The 14052-nt window shown below is 41.0% G+C and overlaps 1 protein-coding gene and 1 pseudogene across 4 annotated transcripts in view; one reads left to right on the top strand and one right to left on the bottom strand.

Moving 5' to 3' along the window:
- The window catches only part of RSPH10B (radial spoke head 10 homolog B), a 37573-nt gene that overhangs the window by 13089 nt on the left and 10432 nt on the right, over nt 1-14052 (bottom strand). For 3 of the 4 annotated variants that reach the window (XM_060077743.1, XM_060077744.1, XM_060077747.1), the window contains exons 6-14: nt 13445-13530; nt 12623-12743; nt 5658-5834; nt 3921-4080; nt 3574-3695; nt 2769-2958; nt 1324-1438; nt 287-366; nt 39-187 (exon numbers count right to left, since the gene is read on the bottom strand). In XM_060077743.1, coding sequence (XP_059933726.1) covers nt 39-187; nt 287-366; nt 1324-1438; nt 2769-2958; nt 3574-3695; nt 3921-4080; nt 5658-5834; nt 12623-12743; nt 13445-13530 — 1200 coding nt within the window. The remainder of the gene's footprint in view (nt 1-38; nt 188-286; nt 367-1323; nt 1439-2768; nt 2959-3573; nt 3696-3920; nt 4081-5657; nt 5835-12622; nt 12744-13444; nt 13531-14052) is intronic. The other variant, XM_060077745.1, reaches the window with a different exon arrangement.
- LOC132476021 (peroxiredoxin-1-like) lies at nt 7465-10537 on the top strand (annotated as a pseudogene).

Genomic DNA, 14052 nt, shown 5'->3' with positions numbered 1-14052 from the left:
CTATAAATATAAAGCCAGTATCAGCCATGAGTGGTTACCTTCAACATCCAGAGGAAGTGTCTCATGTCCATTGTGAGCTCATGGGGAGGGGCTGCATTTGGTCTGCAGTAAACTGTGTAGATCTCCCAGCACTTCTCCACATAATTCATTGAATAGAGTGTCCGGTGGGCCTCGCAGAATAAATTGCCTAAAGATGTAATGGAAAAATAAACATTCAAAAGATGATTACAAAACTCTATTTTGGAAAAAAGTATGATAAATATAATCCTATTGGTTTTGTATTTACCTTTTACACGGCAGGCATTTGGGCGAATGTTCTCATTCATCAGTTTTGTAAAACACAGAAAGAGTGATGGGCTTCTGTCTCTGTGATTAAGAAGATACCATAATCACTGCTCCTTCCAGGAGGTGGAACTTAATTCCCCTCCCCTTGAGTATGCGGTGGGCTTAGTCAGTGGCTTCTAACAAGTAGAGTATAGCAAGGGGAAAATAGTAAGTCTGCAGTAGAGAAACCTGGCTGACAGCACTTAACCATGTGATCAAGGTTAACATCCCCAGTAATGAGACAGATCGACATCATTTACCTGATAGGATGGTATTCTTCCCCCAAACTCATAACCTCAGTGTGATGATGAAAAAAATCAGCAAACTGAAATCAAGGGGCATTTTACAAAATAACTGACCAATATTATTCCGAAGTGTCATGGTCATAAAAGACAAACTATCACAGCAGTAGGGGACTAAGGAGATGTGATAAATACAAGGTGGGATCCTGGATTCGGTCTTGAAACAGAAAAGGGAAAAAACTCAGGAAGTCCTAAAAAAACCTATAATTTAGTTAATGGTGTTGTAGCAATGTTAACTCCTTAATTTTGATAAGAGTACTATGGTTCTGTAAGATGTAATAATTAGGGGAAGCTGGATGAAGGGTATATAGGAATTCTCTGTGTTACAAGAATTGTGTTGGCAACACTCTGTAAATCAACAATTATTTCAAAAATTTTTTTAAAAGATACAATATCAATTTTGCTCTGAGAAAGACAGGAAATTCTGGTCTAAGGAAGAGCTGGTGGTGACTATTTCTGAATAAAAACTTGAGGGCTATGTGCAGAATTGAAACATGACCCATGTCGGAAGGGTTTTCAAAATTTAATTTTGTTTCTCGTGGTTTTGTGGTTAATATTTGTGGAAAACTTTTGTTTCTGATCCTTCATTTCAAGAGTATGAAAAATAATAATATCAAAGAAAAAAGAACAGTATCACAACAATCCTAACGGTGAGCTCAGCCCTCATCCTATCATGGGGTCCAGAAGGAGTACTTACTGGTATTCTTTGTGATGGATGTGGTAAGCCAACTGCAGGAGATAATTCAAAAATGTTCTCAAAAGTATTGTTGTAAATGGAGAATGAATTTCTTCAACTGGTATGTCCTTATTGGCTAAAACAAGAAAATTGGGGAGGATGCCTGGTGGTCTCTAGAACCTTCTACCTTACTTGCTCCTGGTACACAACTCAGAGAACTGAATACAATGGAGTACACTTTTTTCCTAGAGACTACCCTGAACAGCATATAAGCGTCCACCTAAAAATTAAGGTCCACACGAAAGAGCTCCATCTGGTCACTTTACAAGAAACTTACAAGATAACTTGTCCTGGTGTTTTTCAGTGGTCTGAGCCACAGTCTGATTAACACTGCTAATTCTAAGTGGGTTTGAAGTGTGTTTCAGACACTGAAATTTGAAGTAAATAGGCGTTAGTTCTAACATCAAGAAGGTGATCTGAGGCCTTCGAGCCTGCCTGCCTGCCTGCCACAATTCAGCTGAAAGGAATAAAGCCTTCAAAGTTGTTAATTTTACTGCAGGGACTTTTCAACTTGAAATCAAGCCCAAGCCCAAGATTATCTAAAGCCTTTTCTTTCTTTTTTTTTTCTTTAAATTAATTTATTTACTTTTGGCTGCATTGGGTCTTCGTTGCTGCACGCAGGCTTCTCATTGCGGTGGCTTCTCTTGTTGCAGAGCACGGGCTCCAGGCATGCAGGCTTCAGTGGTTGTGGTGCACGGGCTCAGTAGTTGTGGCTCGCGGGCTCTAGAGCACAGGCTCAGTAGTTGTGGCGCACGGGCTTAGTTGCTCCGCGGCACATGGGATCTTCCCAGACCAGGGCTCGAACCCATGTCCCCTGCATTGGCAGGCAAATTCTTAACCTCTGCGCCATCAGGGAAGCCCTCTAAAGCCTTTTCTAGGCTATTCCAAGCCCTCCCTGATCCTCTCTGCTTGTGACCTGACAACTGGGCGGTTTGGGGGCTTTTTTTGGGGGGGGGCAGATTGTTGTTGTTTTCTCAGGGATAGGCAGGCTTCTCTGTAAAGGGCCAGACGGTAAATATTTTAGGCTCTGTGGGCCAGCCTCTGTCACAGCCACTCAGCTCTGCTGGTGCAGGGCAAAAGAAGCCACAGACAAGATGACAACAAATGAGCATGGCTGTGTTCCAATAAAACTTTATTTACAAGAACACGCAGCTGGGCTGGATTTGGCCCATGGGCCGACTTTGCTGCCCCTGCTAGAGATGGTCTTTGACTGTTGCTGTTATTTCACGAGATTCTCTCCTCAGTCACATTTTAAGCACCTTGGGAACAAGACCATGTGTTGCTTTTCTGGAACACCTCTCCCAACATCTGCCTTCCTCCCTCCCTTAACATTTCCTAACTGGTGTCAGGGTGCTGTGATGTTATACTACTCTTTAAACCAGACGCAAAGGATCTGGAATACTCACCACTTAGAACCCTGTCCATCTCGGCGAGGGTTATTTTATGATGATGGAATTTGCAATCTTTTAGAAACCTCCAGAAGTGAAGCTTTGTCATCAGAAAGGTGTTATCCAGAGAGTGATCACATCCTAGGCTGCTGTAAAAGCTATAGATTCTTCTTAATTCTGTAATATTTCTTAAGATAGCATGTTCCACCTGAAAAGGGAAAGCCATACATATCTTCATCTTACCTGATAAGAACAAACGTAAAAGAAAACCTGTTTTCTAAATTAAACAAGGTAACACATGCAATAGCATTTACCTCTTACCACTGTAAGAGCTCAATAAATGTTATATTCTCCCCACCCATCCCCAGGCCAGTAAAGTGCAATTTCTGAGTAAAAGTAGAAAGACATGCTGTTATCTGGACAGTGGAATTACTTTCATACTGCTCTGTCCAATCCTATCCTGTTTCATCCTATCTCAATGACAGCGATAAAATTCTCTTGCCTATAGATCGCTATCCCTCATGGACACAGACACAAAAATATTCAACAAAGTATTAGCAAACCAGGGAATTCCCTGGCGGTCCAGCGGTTAGGACTCCACACTTCCACTGCCGGGGGCCTGGGTTTGATCCCTAGTCGGGAAACTGATATGTCACAAGCCACACAGCATGGCCCAAAATAAATAATTAATTTAAAAAAATTTTTAAATAAAAGACATTCAATACATGACAACAGTCATCAACTGCATCTTCCCAGGACTGTGGAGAGTCTGCTAATGTTTTAGCCTAAAATATAAATTTTTAACAATACAGAAGGTTTTTACCTGCTTCTTTTCTTCTGATTGGTCTCTCTCCGGGTACATTTTCAGCAACAAACTGAGATCCAGCTCGATGCTCGAGCCTAACATGGAATTACTTTCACTGCCATCAAGCTTTCTGATGATTTCTAGCAGATGAGGACAAATATACAGGATAAATGTGAAAAACAATGTTAAAACATTTCAATGTCATGTCAAAATGATTTTCTGCAGAAGTGTGACACAAGAGTATTCAAAAACCTGTAAGAAAGCGGTTGCTCACAGGAAACTTGTGTTTTCTGATGTATTAGGTGTATTTTTGATGCGATGTTACACATTAATTTGCCTTTAGCTGACAGGTGGACGCTCCCTACCGGCACTGATGGAAGATCTGCAATACTGGTTCCTGAGGGCAGATTCTGGAGTCATGTCCAGGTAGCTGATCAGTTCACCTTCAAGATTTGGAAACTCTGCTATGTGGTCATTGGAAAATGGGCCATCATACACACGCCCATTCTTAAAAGTTAATCGGCCCTGCAGAGAGAAAAGTAACTTTTTGCAGCTTAGGAAAAGCGTTTTTAGAAAATCATTGGTAGGGACTTCCCTGGTGGTCCAGTGGTTAAGAATCCCCCTTCCGGGCCTCCCTGGTGGCGCAGTGGTTGAGAGTCCGCCTGCCGATGCAGGGGATACGGGTTCGTGCCCCGGTCTGGGAGGATCCCATATGCCGCGGAGCGGCTGGGCCCGTGAGCCATGGCCGCTGGGCCTGCGCGTCTGGAGCCTGTGCTCCGCAACGGGGGAGGCCACAACAGTGAGAGGCCCGCATACCGCAAAAAAAAAAAAAAAAAAAAAAAAGAATCCCCCTTCCAATGCAGGGGACATGGGTTCGATCCCTGGTCGGGGAACTAAGATCCCACATGCTGTGAGGCAACTAAGCCCGAGTGCTCCAGAGCCTGCGTGCCACAACTAGAGAGCCTGTGTGTCCCAACTACTGAGCCCACGTGCCCTGGAGCCTGCGTGCCACAACGAAGACCCAATGCAGCCAAATAAATAAATAATTTTTTTGGGGGGGTGGTTTTTTTGAGGTACACAGGCCTCTCACTGTTGTGGCCTCTCCCGTTGCAGAGCACAGGCTCCGGACGCGCAGGCTCTGCGGCATGTGGGATCTTCCCGGACCGGGGCATGAACCCGTGTCCCCTGCGTCGGCAGGCGGACTCTCAACCACTGCGCCACCAGGGAAGCCGTAAATAAATATTTTTTAAAAAATTATAGAAAAAACCATTGGTAAACGTACATCAGTATCTTTTTCAAGGGTTTGGAGGCTTCTGTTTGCTTGTTAAGATCTGCACTTAGTCCACATACAGTCAGGCTCCTGGAGTCTCTTGTCTCTCTCCTCTTCCCGATCCCCCTTCTCTCCCCTCACTGTATCTGCCCCACAACCTCTCCCCAACTTTAAGCACCCCTAGGTCACAGAATGTGGCTTATTAAATATGCTGATGACCAGCAGAGGTGCCTATCACAGAATGGGGACTCTCTTGGTATTTATCACACCCAGGCCAGTGGTTGGTCTGACTCAAAGGTGGGCAGATGACCCCCAGTTCAGCTCAGTGAAGCTAAAGATGTTTGTGGAAAACCTCTCCAAAAAGAGTTTCTTCTCTCCTTCTACTTAGTGGGGTATGTAGACGTGAAGCCTGGAACCACAGCAGCCATCTTGCAGTCATAAGGGAGGGCAGCATAATTGTGAAACTGACATGGTAGGAGACATGGATGGATGGAGGAGAAACCCTGACGTCATGGAGCTGCTGAACCAAACCAACACTGAAACCCACATTATTCTTTATCATTTACGGAAGATTAAGCTAGATTTTCTGTTACTTGCAACCAAAACCACCCTAACATACACACACACACACCAAACTAATTAAATAACCTCTAAATACAAAGGAAATTGATGATACGTTAGAAGTTATTTTAAAATTTATGATGTATTTTTGATGCATTATCCATTTTGCATAGGATAATCCTATGCAAAATGGATAATGCACTTTACTAGACAGAGAATGACATGCCTTTACATAATCTTTAAAATGTAATCTTCGAAGGTCTGTACTCACCATGCCATGTTTTTTATTGGCAACCCATTCTCCCTCATACATGGCTCCACTGGCATAGTAGAACTTTCCATGGCCATGACGGTATCCATTCACAAACTCTCCTACATATTCATTTCTCAAAGGATACTGGGAGTAGGGGATTCTCTTTAGAAACCATGTGTGTGCGCCAAAACCATTCTGAAAAGAAAGCAGATTTCCATGAGAAATGCTCAAAATGTTTCCTCTTTTTACCCAAATCCATTTAAAATTAGATATGAATCAAATACAGGGACTCATTTGAAGGGGCAAGGAGCATGCATGGAGTCTCACAAACTTGGGTTCAGCCTCAGCTCAGTTATTTACAAACCAGCCCTTTGACATAAGGCTAATTAGTTAAGTCCTCTGGGTCTCATCTATAAAGGGAAATAACATCTACCACAGGTTGGATGTAATAATTGAAAATAGTGTATATAAAGTGCCTGGCTTAATATTATTTTAAATTTTAATTATTTTTAACATACAGACTGATAAAAATATTCCCTCCTCAATTCCACATTCCAGAGGTAACTACTAGTTGGGTTTGAAATTCATCTCTGTTTTCCCCAGGCACATACAATCATACTTAATCAACATATTATATACATATATAAAGACATACACAATTTTTTCAACAATGGAATGTTTCTATATATACACCATTCTTTTTCTTTTTTTAAATCCTATCTGACTTTATTCATTGTTATACAAGCTTACACAGTTTGGATATATATACCATTCTGTAAATTCTGGGTATATACTGAAGAGAAATGAAAGCAGGGAATTGAACAAACAATGTGTACACTCATGTTCATAGCAACATTTGCAACAGCCAAAAGGTGGAAGCAACCCAAGTGTCTGTTGAGGAATGAATAAACAAAATGTGGTCCATCCATACAATGGAATATGATTCAGCCTTAAAAAGGAAGGAAATTCTGACACACGCTTACAGCATGGATGAACCCTGAAGACAGTATGCTAAGTGAAATAGGCTATTCACAAAAGGACAAATACTATATGATTTTACTTAGATGAGGTATCTAGAATAGTCACATTCACAGAGACAGACAGTAGAATGGTGGGTGCCAGGGGCTGGGGGGAGGGGGAAGTAGTGAGTTATTGTTTAATAGGTACAGAGTCTCCGTTTTGCAAGGTGAAAAGAATTCTGTGGATGGATGGTGGTGATGGCTGAACACAGTGTGAATGTACTTAACACTGAACTATATACACTTAAAAATGGTTAAGGTGGGGCCTCCCTGGTGGCGCAGTGGTTGAGAGTCCGCCTGCTGATGCAGGGGATACGGGTTCGTGCCCCGGCCCGGGAGGATCCCATATGCCGCGGAGCGGCTGGGCCCGTGAGCCATGGCCGCTGAGCCTGAGCATCCGGAGCCTGTGCTCCGCAACGGGAGAGGCCACAACAGTGAGAGGCCCGCATACCGCAAAAAAAAAAAAAAAAAAAAAATGGTTAAGGTGGTAAGTTATATGTATATTTTACCAACATTAAAATCAAAAAGAATAAAACAAAGTTGGAGTGGCCATATTCATATCAGAAAAAGTAGAGCTCAGAGAAATAAAAATCACCAGGGTTAAAGAATGACATTATAAAATTATAAAAAGGGTCAACTCACCAGGAAGACATAACAATCCTAAATGTGTATACACATAACAACAAACTGTCAAAATACATGAAGCAAAAACTGATAAATCTGAAAGGAGAACAGACAAATGCACAACTATACTTGGATACTTAAACACGCTTCTCTCAGAAATGGATAGAAAAAGTTGACAGAAAATGAGTAATGATATAGAAGATCTGAACAACACTGTCAACCAACTTGATCTAACTGACATCTACAGAAAACTCCACTCAACAAAATCAGAAATACATGTAACATTCACCAAGATAGACCAAAATAAACCTCAACATACTGAAAAGAAATGCAATTATAGACAGTATGTTCTCTGACCACAGTGGAATTAAACACACAAAAAAAACAACAGAGAAGTATCTGGGAAAATACCCAAATATCTGAAAATTAAACAACATACTTCAAAATAATTTATAGGCCAAAGAGGAAGTCATGGGGAAATCAGAAAATATTTTGAACTGAACAAAACTTAAAAAAACATGATATATCAAAATAAGTGGGATACAGATAAAGCAGTGCTAAGAGGAAAAATTATAGTATTAAATGTTTATATTAGGAAAAAAGAAATGTCTCAAATCAATAAAGCATCCATACAACTCTAGGAAAAGAGCAAATTAAACTCAAAGCATGCAGAAGGAAGGTAATAACAAGAATAGATATCCGTTATTTTGAAAAACATCAAAGAAAACAAAACTAAAACTGGCTCTTTGATAATTTTAATGAAAGTGATACATCTCTAGCAAGACTGATGAAGGAGAAAGCACAAATTACTAATATTAGAAGAAAGAGGGACCATCACTATAGATCCTATATATATTAAAAGAATAAGGTAATGTTATAAACAACCTTGTGCCAATAACATTAACAATTTCTATGAAGCAAGCAAACTCCTTCAGTATAACACAAACTTCCACAGCTTACTTAAGAAGATATAGATAACCTGAATAGCACATTATTTACTAAAGAAATTGATTTTATAGTTAATATGTAGTTAATTTAATCATCCCACAGACAACTCCAGGCCCAGAAGGCTTCACTGGCATATTCAACTATATGGCTAAGGAAGAGATAATGCCAATGCTACAAACTTCCAAAAAATTGAAGAGAACACTTCCCAATTCATTTTATGAAGCTGACATTACCCTGATTACTACAAGATGACAAGATGTTATAAGGAAATAATACTATAGATCAATATTCCTCATGAACATGGACACAAAAATTCTCAACAAAATATTAGGAAATTAAACCCAGCAAGATATAAAAAGGATATATCATCATGACCAAGTTGGGTTTGTCCCAGGAATGCAAGATTGGCTCAACATTTGAAAATCAATTAATCTAACTCAACCAATCAACAGACTGGAGAAGAAAAACCACATGGTCATCTGACTGGAGGCAGAAAAAGCACTAGACAAAATTCAATACCTATTCATGATGAAAACTGTTAAGCAAATTAAGAATTACAAAGTGCTTCCTCGGGGCTTCCCTGGTGGCGCAGTGATTGAGAATCTGCCTGCCAATGCAGGGGACACAGGTTCGAGCCCTGGTCTGGGAAGATCCCACATGCCATGGAGCAACTGGGCCCATGAGCTACAACTACTGAGCCTGCGCGTCTGGAGCTTGTGCTCCGCAACAAGAGAGGCCGCGATAGTGAGAGGCCCGCGCACCACGATGAAGAGTGGCCCCCACTTGTCGCAACTATAGAAAGCCGTCGCACAGAAACGAAGACCCAACACAGCCAAAAAGAAATAAATAAATTTAAAAAAAAAGTGCTTCCTCAACCTGATAAAGGGTAGCTACAAAAAACCTACAGCTAACATCATGCTTGATGAGAGACTGAATTCTTTCACACTAAGATCAGGAACAACGTGAGGATGTCCACTCCCTCCACTCCTAGTCAATATCACAAAATATCCTGGAGGTCTTAGCCAGTGCAATGAAGCAAGAAAAAAATGGCATACAGATTAGAAAGAAACATAAAGTTGACTGTATTTGCAGTCATGGTTATCTAGATTTAAAAGTCCTAAAGAGTCTACAAAAAAGCGACTAGAACTATTACGTGAGCTTAGCAAGGTCCCCAATTAGTAGGTTAATATATAAGATGTCATCAGAAAATCCTAGCTATATAAACTATATAAAATTAACCATAGAAAGCTTTCCTTTTCTGTGCAGGAAATACATAGCTTTTTTTTTTTTAATTTATTTTTGGCTGCATTGGGTCTTCATTGCTGTGCGTGGGCTTTCTCTAGTCGCAGTGAGCAGGGGCTACTCCTCCTTGTGGTGTGCAGGCTTCTCATTGCGGTGGCTTCTCTTGTTGCAGAGCACAGCTCTAGGCACGTGGGCTTCAGCAGTTGTGGCTCGCAGGCTCTGAAGTTGTGGCACACGGGTTTAGTTGCTCTGCGGCTCGTGGGATCTTCCTGGACCAGGGCTCGAACCTGTGTTCCCTGCATTAGCAGGTGGATTCCTAACCACTGTGCCACCAGGGAAGCCTAATACATAGCTTTTAAAATGTAAATAGTGTGTGTGCTTCCTGACTGTCCTTTGTGGTTTGCGAGAAGTGCTGATTCCAATACGTCTTCAGGAAAAGCCAAAATTGGGCACCATGCCGCCCACTTCAAAGCAACTGCTGTAATGCCAGATGGTCAGTTCAAAGATATCAGCCTATCTGACTACAAAGGAAAATATGTTGTGTTCTTCTTTTACCCTCTTGACTTCACCTTTATGTGTCCCACGGAGATCATTGCTTTCAGTGATAGGGCAGAAGAATTTAAGAAACTCAAATGCCAAGTGATTGGTGCTTCTGTGGATTCTCACTTCTGTCACCTGGCATGGATCAACACACCCAAGAAACAAAGAGGACTGGGACCCATGAACATTCCCTTGATATCAGACCCCAAGCGCACCACTGCTCAGGACTATGGGGTCTTAAAGGCCGATGAAGGCATCTCATTCAGGGGCCTTTTTATTATTGATGATAAAGGTATCCTTTGACAGATCACCATAAATGACCTTCCTGTTGGCCATTCTGTGGAGGAGACACTGAGACTAGTTCAGGCCTTCCAGTTTACTGACAAACATGGGGAAGTGTGCCCAGCTGGCTGGAAGCCTGGCAGTGATACCACTGAGCCTGATGTCCAGAAGAGCAAAGAATACTTCTCTAAGCAGAAATGAGCACTGGGCCACTTTAGGGCCAGGCTGCAGTAGGTGGCCATGAGAACAAAAGCTCTTTTGTACCACTGTCATGCTTAAAACACAAGACTTTACACTCAGCCCAGATGTGGTGTGGGAGAGGACAGGCCTTTTCCTGCAGGCACTGGGGAGGCCAGCCTTTCTTCCTCTGGAGGGAATGGCCTGAGCTGTATTATGGGGCAGGCAAATTGATGTGTATAGTAGTAGGGTATCACTTTTGGTCTTTTGTAGTTTTATTAAACTTGAGCTGAGACCTTGTTGATTCTTCATTTTGGGGGGACATTAGCCTTTGAGTGTAAGAGGAATTTACTTTTTTGCTTTCTCTCTTTAGGGGAAAATGAGGTGTGAGAGTGCCCCAGAATCAGGAAATTATATTGAGGGGAAATGCAAGTAGATACAGGGAATGGGCCTTGAAGCAAGGTCTTTCATTTTACCATATCTGGAGAAGAGCAAGGCCTACTACAGTACTGGCCAAGGCACTGCAATTTATGCTATAGGCTGGCTTGCAAGTTAAGAGCCCAATGAGATTACTGACGTTTACTTTTCACTACTGGGAGGACTGTATGAAGACCTGAAGCTTGGCCTCTTCTGAGAAATGCCTGGCACTGGTTCTGTAAAAAGATCAGAGTTAAGAGGCTTCAGTACCTTTGGAGCTAAAAGCGGGAGGGGGAGACACACACAGCGCTGGTGTTCATAGGGTAAAGCTGTCTGTGTCAGAAGCACAGTGCTGAGCACCTCTTGGCTTCCCTGGGTTTCTATCCTTGATTTAAGGGTAGTTCTTGTCCTCATATCACTGTCCTGAGGGAGGGTTGTCAGTGGGGCAAAGGTGGATTCCTCCTGAGCTCTTGAGGGTAGGGAAGATTCAGGACTGAGAATCCTTCTGTATATCATGTGGTGCCCTTCTAGACACCATCCAGACACGGCCACCCCAGCCTACCTACCCCCTCCAGTATTCAGACAAGCAAGAACTATGAGCAGTGGTATAGGATTCCCAGGGCCTTCAATAATAGCTTATTATATGCCAGGCACTATTCCGTATTTATTCAGTCTCCACAATAACCCTCTGAGGCAGGTACTGTTATTTAGGGGATAGTTGCTTCTTAAGCCCTGTAATAAGTAGCATCTTGAAGCACTGCAGAGAAACGGTAACAGGTAATAATCCCATATTCCAAGGCAGCTGGCAAGTCTGGATCTGCTTTGGTCTTCTGACCAAACTTCAAATTTGAGCCTTGTTATCTTCATTTAAGATCTCTACTATAATTCTTTATCAAAAATGATCACCTTGTACCCAATAAAATCTTGTCTAGCCAAATAAGTCCAAATAAATAAATAAATAAATAAATAAAATGTAAATAATAGTCTCAGTCCTCCCAAGAGTCATGTGACTTATGAATTTGCCAATGGAAGAACCTCGCTTGTGAGACCTCTAGAGAAAACTAAATACTAATAAAACAGCACTTAAAAAAAAAAAAAGGTCAATTTAGCCATAAAAAAGAATGAAATAATGCCATTTGCAGCAACATGGATAGATCTGGAGATTATCATACTAAGTGAAGTAAGTCAGAAAGAGAAAGACAAATACTATATGATATCACTTATATGTGGAATCTAAAATACGACACAAATGAACATATCTACAAAACAAAAACAGACTCACAGACATAGAGAACAGACTTATGGCTGCCAAGGGGGAGGGGAGGGTGGAGAGGGATGGATTGGGAGTTTAGGATGAGCAGGTGTGATGTATTATATATAGAATGGATAAACAACAAGGTCCTACTGTATAGCACAGGGAACTGTATTCAATATCCTGTGAGAAACCATATGGAAAAGAATATGAAAAAGAACATATATACATGTATAACTGCATCACTTTGCTGTAGAGCAGAAATTAACAGTGTAAATCAACTATATGTCAACAAAATATATATTTTTTTAAAAAGGCTGATTTAGACAAGTAATCATAATGTGAGTTTGTGAGTTTCTAAATTTAACACAGCTTGAATTTCAGATTACCATGCAATACCCTACACCAAATAATTCATGGGCTGAGGATCAGCAGAGCACCCACCTCTGGGTGTATTCTGCTAAAACCAGCTAGCACAGTACCTGGACCCCCTTTTCCCACTGACCGGTGTACTCTTCATTAGCTGTCAGCCACCTCATCCTGCCTTCCCCATGACGCATACTGTTCTCCCACTGACCTTCATATACATTTCCAGATTTGTAACTAGGACAAACAAAAATTAAAAACAATCAGTTATCTCATGTACAACATTTACCTTTAAGACTTTCTTAAACTTTCTCCCTAAATACCTTTGAAGAAATCCAATCCTTGTGCCCAGACAATCTTCCCTGCATTTAAATTCAATGAATAGGCATGTGGTCCATAAAAACAATCATCTGCGTGGGTGGGTGGGGGTGGACAGAATAAATCACTTTGTAAAAACTTCTGATTACTTAATAAGGTGACAGTGGGTAAGAATAGTGTTTTTAATCTTTTTAAGTAACTCCCTATCGTATTATGATTGGTTAATATTTTGCCCCCAAATATTTGAATCCTTAAAATACTTGGCTCCATCAGCTCAATCTAAAATCAAGTTGATATGTCAATATCCCTCAGAAAATATGAAACTAACAATGGATACCCATGATTAATATAGAAAACAAAGGGAGGCAGTTTCTACGTATAATAAAGTGAAACAGTATGATTAGCCATCATATTTAATATGGTGTTTTTCTAAATTTTCCGAAGAATACTTCATCCCTGTTGAGATTATATTGGGGTTAATTTAAATATTCCACCCTGCTTATATACAAAACGTGTTCTCTGTAAGTTCTGCGCCTTATCTTTAAATAGCCTATGTGAAAGTTATCTGGGCCCACAAATGCTTTTCGCCAACACCCCAAACATGGTGGGGGGATACCTACCACCTTATCCCCCAGCCCTTTTTGATGTTGTGCACCCAGTCTCCCTCGTACCAAGAGGTGCCCTCTTGATTGTAATAAATGGAGCCCTAGAACAAAGAATATCATTTTTATAAAATCATCGAGCCTCATAAAACAAATGCTTTTTTAAAGGTAAAGATTAAAATGAATGATTTTAAGGAGTCTAAATGTTGCAGAAAATGTCATCCTTAAGTAAGACATATAATCCGTGTTATGTTTCTGGTTTGTGATGAAGAATACTGTAAAGTGCCCACCAAGTGAGAATGAGATCACAAATCAGTTACCCCTGAATAACAAAGTGTCACATACGGGATGAAACGACTACATCCATTACATTCAGTATATTCAGTAATTATTTGTCAAATAAGTACCTAAAGAAATCCTATTTTTGTTGTCACCTAACGTGAAGAGTAGTGCCTTCCTTATAACTGAAGGTCACTCTCTTTTATGTACCAAAACCAGTTTGTTTTATCCATTTTGACATCTTATTTTACTGCCTCTGAGCATAAGTGAACACGGTGTAATTTTTCTTTGATGATTCCTTTAAGGGAGTGGGAGTAGCCACTGTGCAAAGCATTTGGATCCACACT

The sequence above is a fragment of the Mesoplodon densirostris genome, chromosome 16 (genome assembly GCF_025265405.1).
Source record: "Mesoplodon densirostris isolate mMesDen1 chromosome 16, mMesDen1 primary haplotype, whole genome shotgun sequence".
NCBI classification, from domain to species: Eukaryota; Metazoa; Chordata; class Mammalia; order Artiodactyla; family Ziphiidae; genus Mesoplodon; species Mesoplodon densirostris.
This window is presented reverse-complemented; position numbering and strand designations above follow the sequence as displayed.